Here is an 18,793-nt window from a genome sequence, read left to right as displayed (position 1 = left end):
TAACAGCTTCAAAAAAAAAAAAATCCCAAACTCAGAACGTTTCGGGTTCAACACCCTTCTTCTGCCAATAACAAAATCAATAAGAACATAAACACATCGCTTAATGAACAGATAGATGGCAGAGATATAGTCGGCACGTCCTTTCTGCAAGTAAAACACATCGCTTAATGAACAGATAGATGGCAGAGATATAGTCGGCACGTCCTTTCTGCAAGTAAAAGACTTTCCAAGATCCAATTAATTGCAGACAGGATGTGCAAAATATTTCTCTGCCATCTATCTGTTTAAAAAATATAATAATAAATAAATTTCATTTTAAAAAGTTGAGCTTTTCTAAAGCGCAATATCCACTAAACATGCTCAAAGTGCTTTACAACAGGTCCCTAGCCGACAGAAATACGTAACGTGTTGGATGCAACATGACGCCTGTTAGGCGATATTACAATTTTTCGGACAGAGACAACGCTGTTAACGGCCAGGTACTCAGTTTACACCTGAGTATGGTGAGAGAATGTGAGTAAAGAGCCTTTTCCAAGGACTCAACTATGCACCAAGCGAGGCTTGAACCCAGGACCTTCCAATCTGAAAGCGAGTGTCATACCAGAAGACCACATAGTGGCACTAAGTGATGCATTTATGTTTTTATTGGCCCTTGGAGATGGATTGAAATGCTTGATACCCTTTGGGTAGAAAGCTAGTCTATCTCAAGTACTGTCTACTAGATCTAACAGACCCAGCTACTGAAACAGTGTTGTGTGGATAGGAGGATCATCTCGACTGCACCCTGAATCAGTACAAGTCCCTTTGTGAAGTGGGTGCCCTACTTATTGAGCTATAGAGAAAACAACCAATAAGAAGTGGTAAATTGATACTTGAGGGTCTAAATAGCTCAGTTCATAGAGTATTTGCTTCACATGCAAAGGAACCTGGTTTGATCCCGAAGGAAGTTGGGACAATTTTTTTCTTTAAGGTCTGCGGTTCGATCCCCAGTCGAGGTAGACTGATTTTTTGGGATGGTTTTTTTTCTTGTATTTTTCTTTCTTGCTTTGTCTGGCACCTTTCATTCACACTTGTTGAAATCTTTATCTTATATTGGTGCCTGCTCCTTAATTTCTTTAATCTCATAGGTATTACATGACAAATCACAAATATAATTATAACTGCTTTTACCATAGACTCCAATATCTGACGTCAGGATGGGAATGAGTTCATGTTCTATGGAAGCTCCTTCAATGGAGAAACTTTCTGTATTGCATGATAATCTGGAATAAGTAATTGTATTTAGACAAAATGTTTGTTTGTTTTGTTTTTAAGAGTTTTCAGCAGTTAGGTCATTTCAGTACCAGTAAAAAGACAGAAAATGGGATAGTCCAACAAAGTCTAGATTTATTAAAAGCACACAAGAATACGTAAGACAAAAGGAATTGGTTCAAATAGGGAACAAATGTAAATTCCAAGAGCACACCGTCAGTGTAAAAAAAAACACAAAAAACTTGACCTTTTATAGAGCACAATATCCACTAAACGTGCTCAAAGCGCTTTACAATGGGTCACTGGCCAACAGCAGCATTTAACATTTAGGACGGGACATGACGCCTGTTAGGCAATATTACAATTTCTTTGGACAGAGAAAGCACTGTTAACGGCCAGGTACTCATTTTACACCTGAGTACGGTGAGAGAATGTGAGTAAAGAGCCTTTTCCAAGGACTCAACTATGCGCTGAGTAGGCTCGGACCCAGGACTGTCCAATCCAAAAGCGAGTGTCATACCACAAGACCACAAAGCCACACTTTGTGACCACCTAAAAGGCTCATCAAGACACAAGTACAGGATCCTACTAAAAAGCTTAAAACACATAATATTAAAAACAAAACAAAATACTGCAGTAGTAGTATTGAAATAAAAAACTTCAAAAGGAAAAGGTAAGTGAATGAGGAGGAAATAAGAATATAAAATGATGAAAGGAAAAATATGAAACAAAATCATCTTAAAAGGATATAGAATACAAGCGAAATGTTTTAAGTCATTTTTAGATAATTCTGCATTATCACTGACTCTTGACTGTATTGGCAGTTCCAGAAAAGGGTACAAAAGGAAAAAAAGCACATATCAGTAAATAAAATAAAATGAAATTCCCTTTATTCATCTCATAGAGGAAATTTGTCTTTTAGTGTCTATTCAAAGGAAAGACTGGAATAACCCAGGTGTCAGCCGCAAACTGAGCTAGGGCGAAGTGACTTGCTCAAGGCCAACTAGCGTAGCAGGTATTCAAACTCGGCACCTTTCCAATTGGAACCAAGGACGCTGGCCCCTAATTTTTAATCTTTTTTTTTTTTTAAATTATTCCACTATGTGACTCATCGTCTCCAGAGAGTATTATGCTGGCATTAATCAGACTGAAAAGTGAATTTAGAATTAAAAGTATTATAAGACATAAAAACTCGGGGACTTTTGCAATGTAAGAAATTGTAACTTTTTTCCACAATTATGGATATAAATTAACTCCCAAGTTTCATATTTGCGGCTATATATTCGATTCCAACCAGCTAGTTCATCCCAATATAATACCGCATTGAGATGGTGGGTCACCTTTTACCTGATTGCTTTAGCACCAGGCCTGGTTTCAACACTTCCCAGCAGGTGATTCACGGAGACTTAGAGGATTTTTTGCTTGACTTTTGCAATGTAAGAAATTGTATCTATTCTCCAAAATAATGAATAGAAATTAACTCCCAAGTTTCATATTTGCGGCTAAAAAATTCAATTCCCAGCAGCTAGTTCATCCCAATATAATACCGCTTTGAGCTGGTGGTTCACATTTTACCTGATTGCTTTAGCACCAGGCCTGGTTTCGACAGTTCCCAGTAGGTGGTTCACGGAGACTTGGAGAATTTTTTTGCTGTAGTTTACAAGGGAGACCGAACAGCTTTTCAGGATCACTTGTACTTTTTGAGCGATGTACTGGTTGGCAAAAAAATATAAAGTAGCAAGATGATATATATATATAAGAAAAATAAAAAAACATAATGGAAAGTTTGTTTCGATATAATGAAAAAGTTATTGTTTTGCTTTTAATGGTTTTACAATGCTTGTGACACATTAGGTCATTTCAGCACCAGTATAAAGGATGAAAATGGTTTTACCAACAACAAAAATCTAGATTACAAGTAAAACCACACAAGAAAAGAAAGACAAAGGGGAATGGTAAAATTGGGAACACATGTAGATTCCAAGAGTATTCCATCAATGTACTTAGTTTGAGATCACCTAAAGTCTCATCCAGACATAAGCACAGGATCCAACTAGGTGGAACACGCTGAAATGCTTACATTATACATTCACAACAACAAATAAGAATAAATAACAGAGAGATGATTTACAGGGGAAAAAATATCTCCCAAAACTATAACAATACATTTGACTGTTTCCCTCCCACAGTCCAGGGAAAGCAAAAAAAAAAAACAAGTAATCTCATTCTAAGACAAAGACATAAAGCATGTTGGAAAACAGAAAAAGGGGTATAGAAGACACGGTAAGTGACCTTCCTGTCCACTATGGGAGGTCAAGAACCCCACCCAGTTAGGAAACTGGAATATGAAATAGAACGGGTAAATGTGAGAGACATTGTTTCCTTTCACAATTCCGTATTTTGTGAGTGTTTGCTTATAATATTATTACAATGAGACAGTGGTATAGAATCAAAAAGGAAAATTAGTAATACTTTAATAGTATATATAACTTCTATAGCACCCTACCCCAAATAAACCAGTTATAAGCACTTAACACCGATATAATAAATACCAAATAAAATAATAATAAAAATAATAATAATAATAATAATAATAATAATAATAATAATAATAATAATAATAATAAATAATAATACAATAATAATAATAATAATAATATATAATAATAATAATAATAATAATAATAATAAAATATAATAAAATAATAATAATACCAAATAACAATAACTCCTAGACCATCACAAAGACCAACCTTTGGAGGGTAATCCACGGCGTTTGCCTTTTCATTATAGCCAATTCCATCATACAGTTGCTGCTTTTCCTCAGGTGTCAATTTAGACAACCAGTCATCTGAAAATAGTGGAAAAGTTCATTATATCCACACAAAAAAAACAAATTTAGAGAAAAAAAAAGGGGGAGGGGGGGGGGGGGGAAGTAGTCTTTTATATCACATCCAAGTTTATAAGTTGCAAAAGACACTGTAGTATTATAATAAATTAACCATACACTACAAATCCCTACCACTCAAGTCATTCATTCTTCTTGGTGTTCTTGTATGTGTGGAATTTGAATTATGATATGAAGGCTTGAGGAAGCAAAATGTTTTAGTTTAAATTAAAGTTTGTTCTCAATTGTTCAAAGATAGAGTTGTTTGTAATAATTCCTCATCTCCAACAACCACTGTTATTTATCTCACATACAAAAGTTTGAAGCCAATTCAAGAGTAGTTACAAAACTAAAGATGTACCCTTTTGGTGTGAGTCAATGACCAATATTTCATCATCATCTTCATCGGATGAATCACCCCAAAACCACGAACTCAACCAGCCTTTCTCATCCTTCTTTCTTCTCGCTCTACTTGGGGCTTCTTTTGCAAACTGAGAAAATTAAGAGAAAAGTGACAAGAACAAGGCTATTAATGATTCCAACACTGATAGATGAAAAAAAACGTGATTTTTTGACTACATTTTGAACGAAAACAAAGACAATTTGAGATCATATTTCTGAATGACCTATTATTATTATTTTAAAGACAACATGAGGTCATTTCACAGAAATTTAAATTTCGCCCTTTATGTAATGTTCATCCAACAGACTATTTTGTATTTTCTTATGTTAATTTTACAAGATGTGATAAATTTAAAATTTGTATTTCAAAGTGCAAGACACAATCCAAACAAAATGTTTGTCCATCATGTAGGTAAGTTTGGAATAGAATACTACTTGAAACTAAAAAAACAACAAAAAAAAAACAAACAGAGAACCCTGGTTCTGCGGACTACTTTAAGAAATTGTAGTTAAAAATTTGAAATAATCAATACAGTGGATGGTAAAGAGATACATAGATAAATTATTATTATTATTATTATTATTATTATTATTATTATTATTATTATTATTATTATTATTATTATTATTATTATTATTATTATTATTATTATTATAAGTAGTAGTAGTATGTAGTAGTAGTAGTAGTAGTAGTAGTAGTATAGTAGTAGTAGTAGTAGTAGTAGTAGTAGTAGTAGTAGTAGTAGTAGTAGTAGTAGTAGTAGTAGTAGTAGTTAGTAGTAGTAGTAGTAGTAGTAGTAGTAGTAGTAGTAGTAGTAGTAGTAGTAGTAGTAGTAGTAGTGTAGTAGTAGTAAGTAGTAGTATATTAGTATTATTATTATATTATTATTATTATTATTTATTATTATTATATATTATTATTATTATTATTATATTATTATTATTATTATTATTATTATTATTCATTATCTATCATATTATTATATTATTATTATTATTATTATTATTATTATTATTATTATTAATTATTATTATTATTATATTATTATTATTATTATTATTATTATTATTATAGTATTATTACTTTTGTAGTATTATGTATTTTTTTAGTAGTAGTATTATTAGTATTATTATTATCATTATCATTATTATTATTATTATTATTATTATTATTATTATTATTATTATTATTATTATTATCATTATGTCATTATACCTATATTTTTCATCAGTATGGATACAAGTGCCCACTCTACACTTTTTCTGGATATTACTGTTTATGTCCTATCCCATACCTCTAGCTTGGCCTGTTCCCTTGCAATGAGAATATTTGTCACGTCCAAATCATTTTCTATTTCTTTGCATAATGTCTGGTACGCTTCATCACCAGGATGTTCCAGTTTGTTCTTGTAGGTACGCTTGTACGTCTTAAATTGTTGCCTGGAAAAATATTGATATAAGATATGAACATTTTAAAAAATAAATAAATAAATATATATTGAGAATTTATACAGCGCAATATCCACTAAACGAGCTCAAAGCGCTATACAAGGGGTCCCTGACCAAAAGCAACATTTAACATTTAGGACGGGACATGACGCCTGTTAGGCGATATTATATTATTTTTGGACAGAGATAATGCTGTTAATGGCACACACTTGGTGAAACAACTCTGGCATTGTCTGTTGACACTCAAGACGTGTTTGAGCCATCAACACAATATTAATATGTATATATATATGTGTGTGTGTGTTTGTGTGTGTGTGTGTGTGTGTGTGTGTGTGTGTGTGTGTGTGTGTGTCAGGCCTGTAAATGGTTAGTGAAAAAATTGTCGTAACTTTTTGAACACGCGAAAATAGACACAACAGGACAAAAATATGGACACAACACAAATATGACACGTCAATTGACTAATCAAATCATGTCACTTTCTCCTACTTATTTACAACGAGGTCCTTATTTTATGGTATCAAAAAAAAAATCCCAATTATTTGAGGTCCCAGGTCTGAGTTAGTTGTAAAAACGCTGATTCTTTCGTTTATTTGGATTAATTCTTATAGAAGAAGAAGAAGAAGAAGAAGAAGAAGAAGAAGAAGAAGAAGAAGAAGAAGAAGAAGAAGAAGAAGAAGAAGAAGAAGAAGAACAAGAAGAAGAAGAACAAGAAGAAGAAGAAGAACAAGAAGAAGAAGAAGAAGAAGAAGAAGAACAAGAAGAAGAAGAAGAACAAGAAGAAGAACAAGAACAAGAAGAAGAAGAAGAAGACGATGACGACGACGAAGAAGAAGAAGAATAAGAAGAAGAAGAAGAAGAAGAAGAAGAGAAGAAGAAGAAGAAAGAAAGAAGAAGAAGAAGAGAAGAAGAAGAAGAAGAAGAAGAAGAAGAAGAAGAAAAGAAGAAGAGGAGATGGTGCGGTGATGTGAGAGCTTTCGAAGAAGAATATATATTTCAAAGAAAAATAATTATTTCACATTATTTTTTTTTTCCGTCTCACATTGGGACGGAACCAAAGAAATATAGAGACTGAGAAATAAGAACCGGAGATATGCTTGTGTGTTGGTAGCAAAATAGAGAGAAACCTTCCGATCCGGTTCGACACACTTCTGTGTGTGCGTTATTTACTGACTAGGTGTGTGTGTGTGTGTGTGTGTGAAGACTACTCGCGCGAACTTTGCGGCCTCTCTTTCGCTGGCTGTAGCACAGTAGCCAAGCAGTGAATACATAAACGTCTAGCGGATCTAGCGGATCTAGCGTGTCTAGCGTGTAGGTGGCATGATAATATTAAAGCTAACTGATAGACAGCATGTTTTGTCTTTGATGCGACAAATAAAAAGTTTTTTTGTTTTGTTTTTTTAAGTCAGCATTTGAAACGGAATAAAATCTAATTTTTTCGAGGAACGAAATAAAAGTCTTTTATTTTATTTTCTATTGGTTCTGTTCTTTGGCGTTACAAATTTTATTTTTACTACTATCTTTTTTTTTTTTCTTTTTTTTTTTTAGCACTTATAGAGCAAAATTGGACTGTCGGAAATCCGACAATAGACGGAAGATTTACAGGCCTGGTATGTGTATGTGTGTGTGTCACTTGAAGCCATCTGGTACACCAGATATCCCCGATGAGTACCCCCTTCCTCATGTGTTTTAATCTTTCTTTTATTTCCAACTCTAATGAAAGGCTCCAGTTGGAAATAAAATAGGGCTAATAGGGTATATTCTAGCCATTGGATTACCGATGCTGCTTGATTCTTGCCCACGAATATGGCCGTATCTTCTCCTCCACAACAGCAGTGTAGGCATACTTCCACCAAGCCTTTGGGCTGACCTTGAGGCTGACAACGGGATGATATTTCCTGTAGCGCTTGTTGACACTCATCAATTGGAAAGACTCTTGCAGGTTGATTACATTGAGGAACTGAAACAAGAACAAATACAGAATGAACAAAGTTGACAACAATCAATATCACTCGCCTCTTTGTCATTATCACTTTCCTCTTTGTCATTGTTTTGAGACCACCAGTTGGGTTATTAATATCACTAAAAAAGATAAGATATGATAAAATAACACTTGATTATCCCATAAAAAGGAATTTTGTTTACAAACATGTATGCTACAGGTCACTAAAGTAAACATAATGTTCCACAAATAAAATTTAGCCAACATGATCATTTAAAATCAATTTGGGAGATCTTTAAAATTAAAAATTTCAAGATACATTCCTCAAAATTTACAGACAGATAGTCTGGAAATAGAATTGCTATAATAAATGCCATTTGTTATGAAACATCATTTACTATTGTACAAGCAAATACTATGATGTAAAAAAGAATTTAGATGTCTTTAAATTAAACTAGAAATGCTTAAGATTACTTATAGTTTTGTTTATCAGTACGAATGACCTGGTAAGAAACAATTGGCAAGTATTTTACTTAAACACATATCATCTATTGGGGTCTTGTGGTATGACACTCGTCTTCAGATAGGATGGTCCTGGGTTAGAGTCCCACTTTGGGTGGCACATTGTTGAGACCTTGAAAAAGGCTCTTTACTCACATTCTCTCACCGTACTCTGGTGTAAAATGACTACCTAGCCATTAACACCACTGTCCCTGTTGGAAAAAAAATTGTTATCCAAACAGGCGTCATGTCTCATCCTATATGTCACGTGTTGCTATTGGCTAGGGACCCTTTGTAGTGTGCTTTGAGCATGTTTAGTTCAATTTTGTTTGGGTTTTTTTTTTTTTTACATACACCAAGGTGACATTCCTCAACTAAAAGTAAGAGCTACAACATACTTGCTGCCTTGATAGGAGAATCTCCATTTCCTCCAGGGTGAAATCCATGAATATTTTGGGTAGATTAAATCCACTGGAGGTGTTCAGGATAAGTCGGGCTTTCGCTGCCACTCTCTCTACAACTGAAACCAGAAAGGTAATGTTACTTGTGCTGCTTTGTGATCTAGTGTTATGACACTTGTCTTCAGACTGGTAGGTCTTTAGCTCGAGTCCCACTCTGGGTGGTGCAAAGTTGAGTCCCTCTTTACTCACATTCTCTAACTGTACTCAGGTGCAAAATGAGTACCTGGCTGATAACAGTATTACTTTTCACCTTACAAGTGTTGTGTCTTGTCCTGCATGTTAAGCATTGCTGTTGACTTAAGACCCCTTGTAAAGCACTTTGAGCACATTAAGTGGATACCTAATATATATCAAAGCTCAAATTTGTGCGGCTATGTGGTCTAGTGGTATGACACTCGCTTTCGGATCGGAAGGTCCTGGGTTTGAGCCTCGCGGGTGCATATTTGAGTCCTTGGAAAAGGCTCTTTACTCACATTCTCTCACCATACTCAGGTGTAAAATGAGTACCTGGCCATTAACAGCGTTGTCTTTGTCCGAAAAATTGTAATATCGCCTAACAGGTGTCATGTCCCGTCCTACATGTTAAATGTTGCTGTTGACCAGAGACCCCTTGTAAAGTGCTTTGAGTACATTTAGTGGATATTGCGCTATATAAAGCTCAATTTTATTTTTTAAAAATTATTGTAAGCCTTCCCAATGGGATCTGATTGCACTCACTTCACAAACACAAAGGGAATAGGGTAGACTCCAGGTGAAATCCGAGATTTTCTGATATCCTTCCCCCCCAGCCCCTTCTTGTCCACCAAGCAGTGACAGGGTAGCCGGGTCTATTCGATATGGCAGGAGGTACTTTGTGATAGACTAGCATCTTATCCTAAAGGGTAGTCAGCAATTACTATTGTTTATCGAATGATATAGAAACTGGGATAAAGTCGGCCTTCATGGGTCTGACAGATTTCTTAAGCTTTCCATCTATCAGTCCATCCTTCATCAGGAGTCAACCAATTAAATATAAGAATTTTATTTATCTATATAGATCTTTATTATCCACTGGTAAAGTCCTCAGAAGTGCTTTACAAAGCAAGCACACACACACACACACACACACACACACACACACTCTCTCTCTCTCTCTCTCTCTCTCTCTATCTCTCTCTCTCTCTCTCATTGCACTGAAAAGCAAATGGTTGAGTCCTTGGGAAAGGCTCTTTACTCACATTCTCTCACCATACTCTGGTGTAATATGAGTACCTGGACGTTAACAGTATTGTCTCTGTCTGAAAAAAAAAATTGTAACATTGCCTATAGGGCATCATGCCTTGTGCTACATGTTAAGTGCTGCTGTTGGCTATTGACTCCTTGTAAAGTGCTTTACAGGATCTAGACAATAATCGATGCGGTAACACTCACTAAAATCCAAGTCTTCTTCAAATATTGAATGTGAATCAATCGACTTCCTCAGGACATTCTGAAAACAAAGCAATAGATAAAAGAGTTAGTTATCAGATCATTTATCAAAGCATTGAGCTGATCAATCAAGGCATCTTTGATACAAAGTCATGAACAAAAATAAACGTAACAGCTTTGAAAGGGAACAAAATACCAAAACAAAGGACATTCGAGGCTCAAAACCCTTCTTCAGCCAAAGACAGAAATCATGTTGGAAAACAGTTACAGGGGGGTAGAAGACACAGCAAGTGACCTCCTACCCACTACAGGAGATCAAAAAGACCCAACTCAGTAAATCTGGCTTTGTCTAATAGTGAGAGAAAATAAAACACAGCAGTTTTGAACAATAATGGGAAATCTTTTTAACCTTAATACCGTCTATATATAGTTGGTTCTATTAAAATTATATAATAACATTAAAACTGAAGCAATAGGAAGTGACCTACTTTCCAACCATCTGTGCCCAGACGAGATTTGACCAGATTCTGCTCTGGCACATAAGGATTCCAGTATACAGACATTTCTTCCAACTGAAATATCTGTAAAAAAAACATGAAATATTCAAATATCACATCAGTCATCAACACTTGAGGGTATTTTTTTATATAGCGCAATGTCCTCTAGACATGCTCAGTCTTTTTCAGGGGGTCCCAAGACAGCAGAAACACTTAACATATAGGATGAGACATAGTGCTTGTTAGGCTCTATCACAGTCTTTTTGTTGTTTGTTTTTTTTTACTTTGACAACGCTATTTTACCTCTGAGTTTAGTGAGAGAGTGTGAGTAAGGACTCAAACAAGGGCCACCTAAAGCAGGACTCAAACCAGACTCAAACAAGATCATAAAACAACTTTAATATATACAAGAAAATAAAGCAATGTAATCTAATGGGTCAGTAGCTTCACAAATGACATGTGAGTAGGTATCTGTGAGTTTCACACAATAGAAACCAGGATAAAGGTGGACTGGGGCAGAAATATCTTGACTTCCCCGGAATCAATCTGGGTCCCTTTGATTGGGAAGCAAGTTCCTTAACAACTGAGCTATTGGGACTCCCTCTCAATATAACCCCGTAAGAAAAATTCTGCTGAGGATAAATAAAGGAAATCATATCTATTTATTTCCATTTCTTAAAAATCATTTAAAAGAGAAAAATAACTTTCCAAGATAACAAAAAAAAATAAGAAAAGAATCTTCTTCTTCTTCTTCAGGGTGGATCCTTGATGGACGTAGCCTCCCAAACAGCCTGACGGAACTCCTTTTTGTATTTTTATCTGTGCCATGTCTTGAGACCATTGTCTACATAAAAAGTCACTGCTTGAGACCATTTCCTCCTTGGCCTCCCCTGCTCTACTTGGCCACACTGGCAACCTTTATGTAAAGCTTTTCTATTGTAACCTATCTTTTGATGTGGTCAAAATATGACAGCTTCAATTTCTTGATGGTGTAAATGAGCTGATAATCTTTAGGGCTTAATCTTTCCAAGATGCAGATGTTTAATGTCTTGGCTGTCCATGGGATTCTTAATACCCTTCTGTAGCACTTCATCTCACATACATTTATTCTCTTCTCATCTGCCTTTGTTATCATCAGTGATTCACAGCCGTATCTTGCTATGGGGAAAATGTACATTTCTAAGACTCTTCCCTTTAGGAGCTCTCCCTGGCACTTCCAGATCGGGACATGACAGTTAGTGTCAATGATGCAAGTGCCAATCTAAGTTGTATGTCTAGACTGGACTTGCCATCTGCATCCATTCTTGAACCAATATAACTAAAGTTTTCAACATTTTCCAGAAAAGAATACAAACCAAAATAAAGAAGAAAATCAGAGTTACCTTATGCATAAGACTTGGTACTGTGTCTGTTCCTTTGGGTTCCCAGTGTGAGTCGGTGGAGACAACCAGGATTTGTTTGAGCATAATGCCACAGGCAAACGCATGATCTCCATTGGTAATGGTGTCTTCGTATCGAATGTGAATGTGTCTCACTGACACCTGGATGGGAAGACAGACAAAATGAGACATTTATCAAAAGACTTTGTCACTGTTGTTACATTACATTGGTGATGGTGTCTTCGTATAGGATGTGAATGTGTCTCACTGACACCTGGATGGGAAAACAGACAAAATAAGACATTTATCAAAAAGACTGTCACTGTTGTTACATTACATTGGTGATGGTGTCTTGGTATGGATGCAAATGTGTCTCACTGAGACTTGGATGGGAAAACAGACGAAATAAGACATTTATCAAAATATTTTGTCACTGTTGCTACAATAGCTAAAGTTTCTTAAAGAGACATAAAGTAAAATCGCAAATTTCGGGTGATTTTAACTTTAAAATATAAAACTTGGCAGTAGATTTGCACTGGCTTAATACCATTTCTAAGACGCCAACTATTACAAAAATTACAATTACAAAATCTAATGTAAAAATGGTAGCAATATGAAAAAAATGTATTTTTGACAAGCTACTGTTTTTCTAGTGTAAATATGAGGTTATGAGTATATATATATATATATATATATAAATATATATATATATATATATATATATATATATTTTATATATATATATATAAATATACAGTGTCACGATACCTTGAACTGTGTTCACATTTAATCAAGACATGGGGACAAGGCTTTATTATTCATTTTGGGGAAAATTACACATTAATTTCTTCCCGAACTACAGATCTCAAATAGCAGAGTTGCTAACTTCATGAATCACACCAGAAATCTCCACTTACCTGTAATCTATTGACAAAGCTCATGGATAGTTTTTCAATAAAGGATGGATCGGAACTCGTGGCATCTGATGAGGTGAAATATTAAAAAATGGTTATTGTCAAGTGAGTCTCTACATCAGTAAAGGCAGCAATTTCAAGTTTTATGCCAATCTAATGTTTGTATTATTTCCATTAAATTATGAACAGTTTCTTCAACACCTTCAGTGGTATACAATTGTCAGTTTTGAGTTAACATTGTCATATGGATAACATTTTCCATTGACAGTCAACCATTTGTAAAATGATATGTAAATGTTGACACCAGAAATACATGTTCTTCGGGCCAATTTAAAATCGTGTTTGACAGAGAGCTAGTTTCACTAAGATTGGTTTGGTTGGGGGTTTTTTTTTCCAATATACTATGAGCTTTGTACAAATGATATGGGGGTCCCATTTGGTAGAGCACTTGTTTCACAGCAAAGGGGCCTAGATCAATCAAGGGTGCAGTCGTGATTTTTTCTAACCCCTTTGTCCAACATGCAGTGACTGAGTAATCGGGTCTGTTAGATCTGGCGGAATGTACTCTGCAATAGACTAGCCTCCTGTCCATGGGATGGCAAGTAATTGCTATAGTCTGCCTCAAGCTATAAAATCCGGGATAAACTCCAGCTCCATGAGCCTCATGTCTCTGATGGATTACTTACACTTATGATATATTCAATCATGAACAGTTTTCAATAACTTCAGTAGTCTATGATTGTTAGTTTTGACGACATTGCCATATTGATAGAAATGTTTTCATTTCCTGTAACGATTAGTAAAAGTGATACTAAGCTGCTAGAAGCTGTGGACTGTAAAAAGTAATAAACAAAAATGAATATAACAGATTCAAAAAAGAACAAAATACCAAACAAGGAACGTTTAGGGATCAAAACCCTTCTTCAGCCAACAACAACAACAAAAAAACATCAATACATTACTAAATTCCAGATCAATGACAGAGAAATTTGGTAAGTCCTCTCTGTAGAAGAAAAATCTTGAAATGTACATCAATCTGGAATTAACTGATGTATTTATGTTTTTACTGTTTTTTTGTTGTTGGCTGAAGAGCCCAAAACATTCCGTTGTTTGTTCTATTTGGAAGCTGTTATATTCATTTTTATTTATTACCAATAAGTAAAAAAAATTAAAAAAAAGAAACTTTCTGTAAATGTTACACAACATGCCATCTTAGATTATGTAGTTATGTCCAACTGAATGAGACATTTGGAGGATAAAAACCATATTTAGCCTTAAAATAATGTAAGCCAAGATAAGAAATGATCTCTATTAAAAGAGGTTGATGAAAATGTTGCTGCTTGAAGATCAAAGGAAAAAATAACGATAAGTAATGAAATGTTAGCTTCAATTTATTGAATGAAGACAGATAATGTGGATAATGTGGATGTTTCGAGTTTCCCCTTAATCAACAAAATACTGTCCATGTCTGTGATGAATGAAACACTAAAGATGAATGAGAGATGTGTGAACAGGGTAGTTAAGGTAAATAAACAAAAACAATAACATTGATGTGGGTAGCTCAAAACTAACCCCATGGCGCTTACGTCCATTTATCATAAGAGAGCAGTATAGTTCAAATAAATTCCAATTTTTTAAGACTAGAGATACAAAAGAAATAAACCCACCATCCTTCTCTTGAGCTGGTTGTTCCAGGGACTCCAGAAGTTTCTGTTTAGCAGCATTTTCCAGGAGTTTCTCTTTGTCTGGGTCGTAGTCCCTGTCTATGATAGGCCCAGCCACGAGATAGACATCCTCTATTTCCACATTGATGTTGGATGTAAACAGGGAAGTCCAGGGGATGTCAAGTTTCAAATGGCCTGTAAAACACAATAACATATTTATAAAAATCAGACTAAAGGTCTGACAGGATTCAAGTAAAACACAACATATTTAGAAAAATCAAACTAAGTATCCATGAGTTATGTCTTCTATCACCTCAAAACAGTATTAAATAAGATAAGACTAGAAAAGATAAACTTTACTTATCCATCTCTGGAAATTGAAATTGGGTATTGTCATGGGCTATTGAATTTCTAAATATAATTAAGCAAATAAATAATAAAAAGGAAATACAATGGCATAGAAGTAACACACATACTCTCTCTCTCTCTCTCTCTCTCTCTTTCTCTCTCTCTCTCTCTCTCTCTCTCTCTCTCTCTCTCTCTCTCTCTCTCTCTCTCTCTCTCTCTCTCTCTCTCTCTCTCTCTACACTCTTTTGGCAAAACGATCTCTACAACATAGTGTTAAAACAAACAAAAATTTTGAAATGTTGTGCTGTACGAAAGAAATCAGAATGAAAAAATGTTGGCTGTCTCATCAGGAATGTGACGATTTTCCTGTGGTTAATGAGGAAGGGAGCTTGAATCATGGACCTTCCAACCCAAAGGTAAGTGTCATACCACAAGGCAACATAGCTGTACAAAGCAAGTCTTAAGCAATAGCACACCCCACTCACCGATATGACCAGCCTTGACCTCAATAGGCAGATCCAACTCAGCCTGGAAATGGGAGAAGAAAAAAAAGACAAGTAAAAATTAACGTCTTTTTTTTTCCAACTCTAAATCTTTACTTATCATGTATCTGCTAAATCCTTGATTTAGAACACCTGAGATCCATCGTAGTAGACCGTCATCAGTGGGAAGAACTCAATAAATCAGAGAAGCCAAAGAATCCCAGTCCGAAGATTAAGAGGCGACTGGCAATAAGTCAAGTAAGTCAAGTCAAGTATCAAAAAAGAAACCAAAAAAATAGAGCATTATATAGCGCAATATCCACTAAACATGTCTAAAGTACTTACAAAGGGTCCCTGACCAACAGCAACACGGAACATGTAGAACAAGAATGGATGCCTGTTAGGCGGTATTACATTTATTCCCGACAGACAACGCTGTTAACGGTCAGGTACTCATTTTGCACCCGAGTATGTGAGAGAGTGTGAGTAAAGAGCCTTTTAAGATAACTCAACAATGTGTAGAGCGAGGCTCGAACCCAAGACCTTCCAATCCAAAAGCGAGTGTCATACCACTAGACCACATAGCCACACAAGTATCAACTATCTTGTCTTTACTTATCTTCTAACAGAACATTGTATAGTAAAAATGGTTGCTGCTTGAAGCTCAAAGAAAGAAATAACAAAAGTCAAATGGACTGGAAGTTTGACAGTAATTAACAAAGACAAATAATGTGGACGTTTTGGGTTTCCCCTTTCTCAACAAAACATGATGAATGAATCACTAAAGACGAATTTGTGTGAGAGATAGAGAGAGATTGAAAAAGAGATAGAGAGAGTGAGAGGTAAGACGGATAGAGAGAGAGAGATGGGGAAAGAGACATAGAGATTGAAAGAGAGAAAGTGAGAGACAAAGAGATAGGGACAGAAAGAGAGAAAGAGAGAGAGAGAGAGAGAGAGCGAGAGAAAAAGGGGGAGAGAAAGAGAGAAAGGGAGAGATAGAGAAAAAGATAAGGAGATAGAGAGAGAGATATATATAGTTAAAGATAGAGTGGGGGATATTGAAAGAGAGAGGGAGATCGACAGAGATAAAGAGATATAGAGAGAGAGATTGAAAGAAAGAGTGAGAGAGAGAGAGAGAGAGAGAGAGAGAGAGAGAGAGAGAGAGAGACGGAGAAAGAGATATAGAGATAGAAAGAGAGAAAAAAGAGAGAGAGAAAAAGAGAGAAAAAAGAGAGAGAGAAAAAGAGAGAAAGATATAGAGAGAAAGGGAGAGAAAGATAGAAAGAACCCAGATAGAGAGGGAGAGCTAGATGGATAGGTAGATAAAGAGATAGAGAGAGAGAGTGACAGAGAGGGGGGGGGGTATAGAGATAGAGATAGAGAGATATAAAGAGATCGAGATAGAGGGATAGAGAGAAATAGAGAGATAGAGACAGAGATAGAGATAGACCGATAGAGAGAGTGTGAAAAAAAATAAAAATACTGATAAGAGGGAGATAGAGAGAGTGTGTGAAAAATGCAGATAAGAGAGATCTAGATAAATAGATATGCATGGACGGATAGAGAGAGTGTAAAAATACAGATAAGAGAGATATAGAGATGTAGAATTAGAGATAGACAGATAGAGACAGTGTGAAGAGTACAGATAAGAGAGATATAGAGATAGAGAGATTGATATGGACCGATAGAGAGAGTGTGAAAAATATAGATAAGAGAGGGATAGAGGTCGAGATAGAGAGATAGAGATAGACAGATAGAGAGAGTGTGAAAAATACAGATAAGAGAGAGAGAGAGAGAGAGAGAGAGAGAGAGAGAGAGAGAGAGAGAGAGAGATGAATATAATACACATTTCTAGTCTTTTTTGGCTTCAAACATTTTGCATATATATTCAAGGTTAATCACCAATATAAAACTGGAATATTCAGTCATAAAACTAGAATAACGCAACGGTTATCCATAACATAGTGTTTACTTAATTAAGTAAGTAGGCCAACGAGAAGAGATGTCACCTTCATTGGTCGCCACTGTCGTAATCGGAATTTTTTTTAAAAAAAAAACAAAAAACAAAACGCATATTTAAAATTTTGGCCACAAAACTCGTCCTTCAAATATCGACCGATTTAAATGACCCCACGTCTTGGCAAAATTTCTCAAACCTGAGATTTCAATAAAGACTTCGCAAGTCCCAGGTTTGAAAGATTTTTGCCAAGATGAGGGATTTTGTAATCAATCGTTATTTGACCGACGATTTTTTGGCCAAATTTTTTTACACTTGTTTTTAGGGGGGTTTCTTTTTTATTTTTTTTATTTTTTTTGTCATGTTTTTATTTCAGGGTACGACAGTGTAACAGAGCGGTGCCTTATCTAAATAAAGTAACCCAATGACAACATTCTCTGTGTTAAATATTCAACTTTTGTAAGACCCTACATGAACTGTAAGATTAAGATGCCTCACTAATCGCCTACAGTGGGTATAACAGTTGTTGGGGCGTGTTGGGTTGGGGTGAACCCTTAACATCTCTAATAGATGATAATGGGGTGAACCCATTGACTTTCTATACTGCCGTACTCTGGAAAAAACCCAAATTTTAAAATTTGGCCAGAAAACTCGTCCTTCAAATATCGATCGATTAAAATGACCCTCATCTTGGTAAAAGTATCTCAAACCTGGGACTTCGCGTTAATCGCAACATATTCGCTGACACCAAGGTGTTGCGATTATCCGGAATGGACTGTATTATTATTATTATTATTATTATTATTATTATTATTATTATTATTATTATTATTATTATTATTATTATTATTATTATTATTATTATTATTTATTAGAAAAAGAAGAAGAAGAAGAAGAAGAAGAAGAAGAAGAAGAAGAAGAAGAAGAAGAAGAAGAAGAAGAAGAAGAAGAAGAAGAAGAAGAAGAAGAAGAAGAAGAAAGATAAGTCCCTCTGACAGGCTATAACCGTTAATGGTTGGTTGCACAATGACAACGTGTGTGTTGTTTCGATTGATCGGAAATAGGGTGTGGGGAGAATAGAATTTGTAAGTATTTTACTTCAATGCATCCAATAAATATAAAGATAAAGATGTTTATTCATATGTGAAAAAAGACGACCCAGCAAGTGTAACATACCAAAGCATCTGTCCTGATGATCAAGTCTGTCAGCTCAAGGTCCCCTGTGAATAGAAGTCAAGTGAAATGAACCAAA

The 18,793-nt window shown here is 35.2% G+C and overlaps 1 protein-coding gene across 15 annotated transcripts in view; it reads right to left on the bottom strand.

Moving 5' to 3' along the window:
• LOC144967404 (intermembrane lipid transfer protein VPS13A-like) overlaps window positions 1–18,793 on the bottom strand; it is a 162,796-nt gene that overhangs the window by 114,869 nt on the left and 29,134 nt on the right. For 14 of the 15 annotated variants that reach the window (XM_078904553.1, XM_078904559.1, XM_078904556.1 and 11 more), the window contains exons 3-16: window positions 18,718–18,761; window positions 15,588–15,630; window positions 14,758–14,949; window positions 13,094–13,158; window positions 12,180–12,338; window positions 10,789–10,881; window positions 10,304–10,361; window positions 8,831–8,952; window positions 7,768–7,949; window positions 5,836–5,980; window positions 4,500–4,629; window positions 4,005–4,102; window positions 2,827–2,963; window positions 1,171–1,262 (exon numbers count right to left, since the gene is read on the bottom strand). In XM_078904553.1, coding sequence (XP_078760679.1) covers window positions 1,171–1,262; window positions 2,827–2,963; window positions 4,005–4,102; window positions 4,500–4,629; window positions 5,836–5,980; window positions 7,768–7,949; window positions 8,831–8,952; window positions 10,304–10,361; window positions 10,789–10,881; window positions 12,180–12,338; window positions 13,094–13,158; window positions 14,758–14,949; window positions 15,588–15,630; window positions 18,718–18,761 — 1,560 coding nt within the window. Of the gene's footprint in view, window positions 1–1,170; window positions 1,263–2,598; window positions 2,654–2,826; window positions 2,964–4,004; window positions 4,103–4,499; window positions 4,630–5,835; window positions 5,981–7,767; window positions 7,950–8,830; window positions 8,953–10,303; window positions 10,362–10,788; window positions 10,882–12,179; window positions 12,339–13,093; window positions 13,159–14,757; window positions 14,950–15,587; window positions 15,631–18,717; window positions 18,762–18,793 lie in introns of those variants that run through there. The other variant, XM_078904569.1, reaches the window with a different exon arrangement.

Source organism: Berghia stephanieae, chromosome 3 (assembly GCF_034508935.2).
Source record: "Berghia stephanieae isolate SIO BIC M18660-M18661 chromosome 3, UCSD_Bste_1.3, whole genome shotgun sequence".
Lineage (NCBI taxonomy): Eukaryota > Metazoa > Mollusca > Gastropoda > Nudibranchia > Aeolidiidae > Berghia > Berghia stephanieae.
This window is presented reverse-complemented; position numbering and strand designations above follow the sequence as displayed.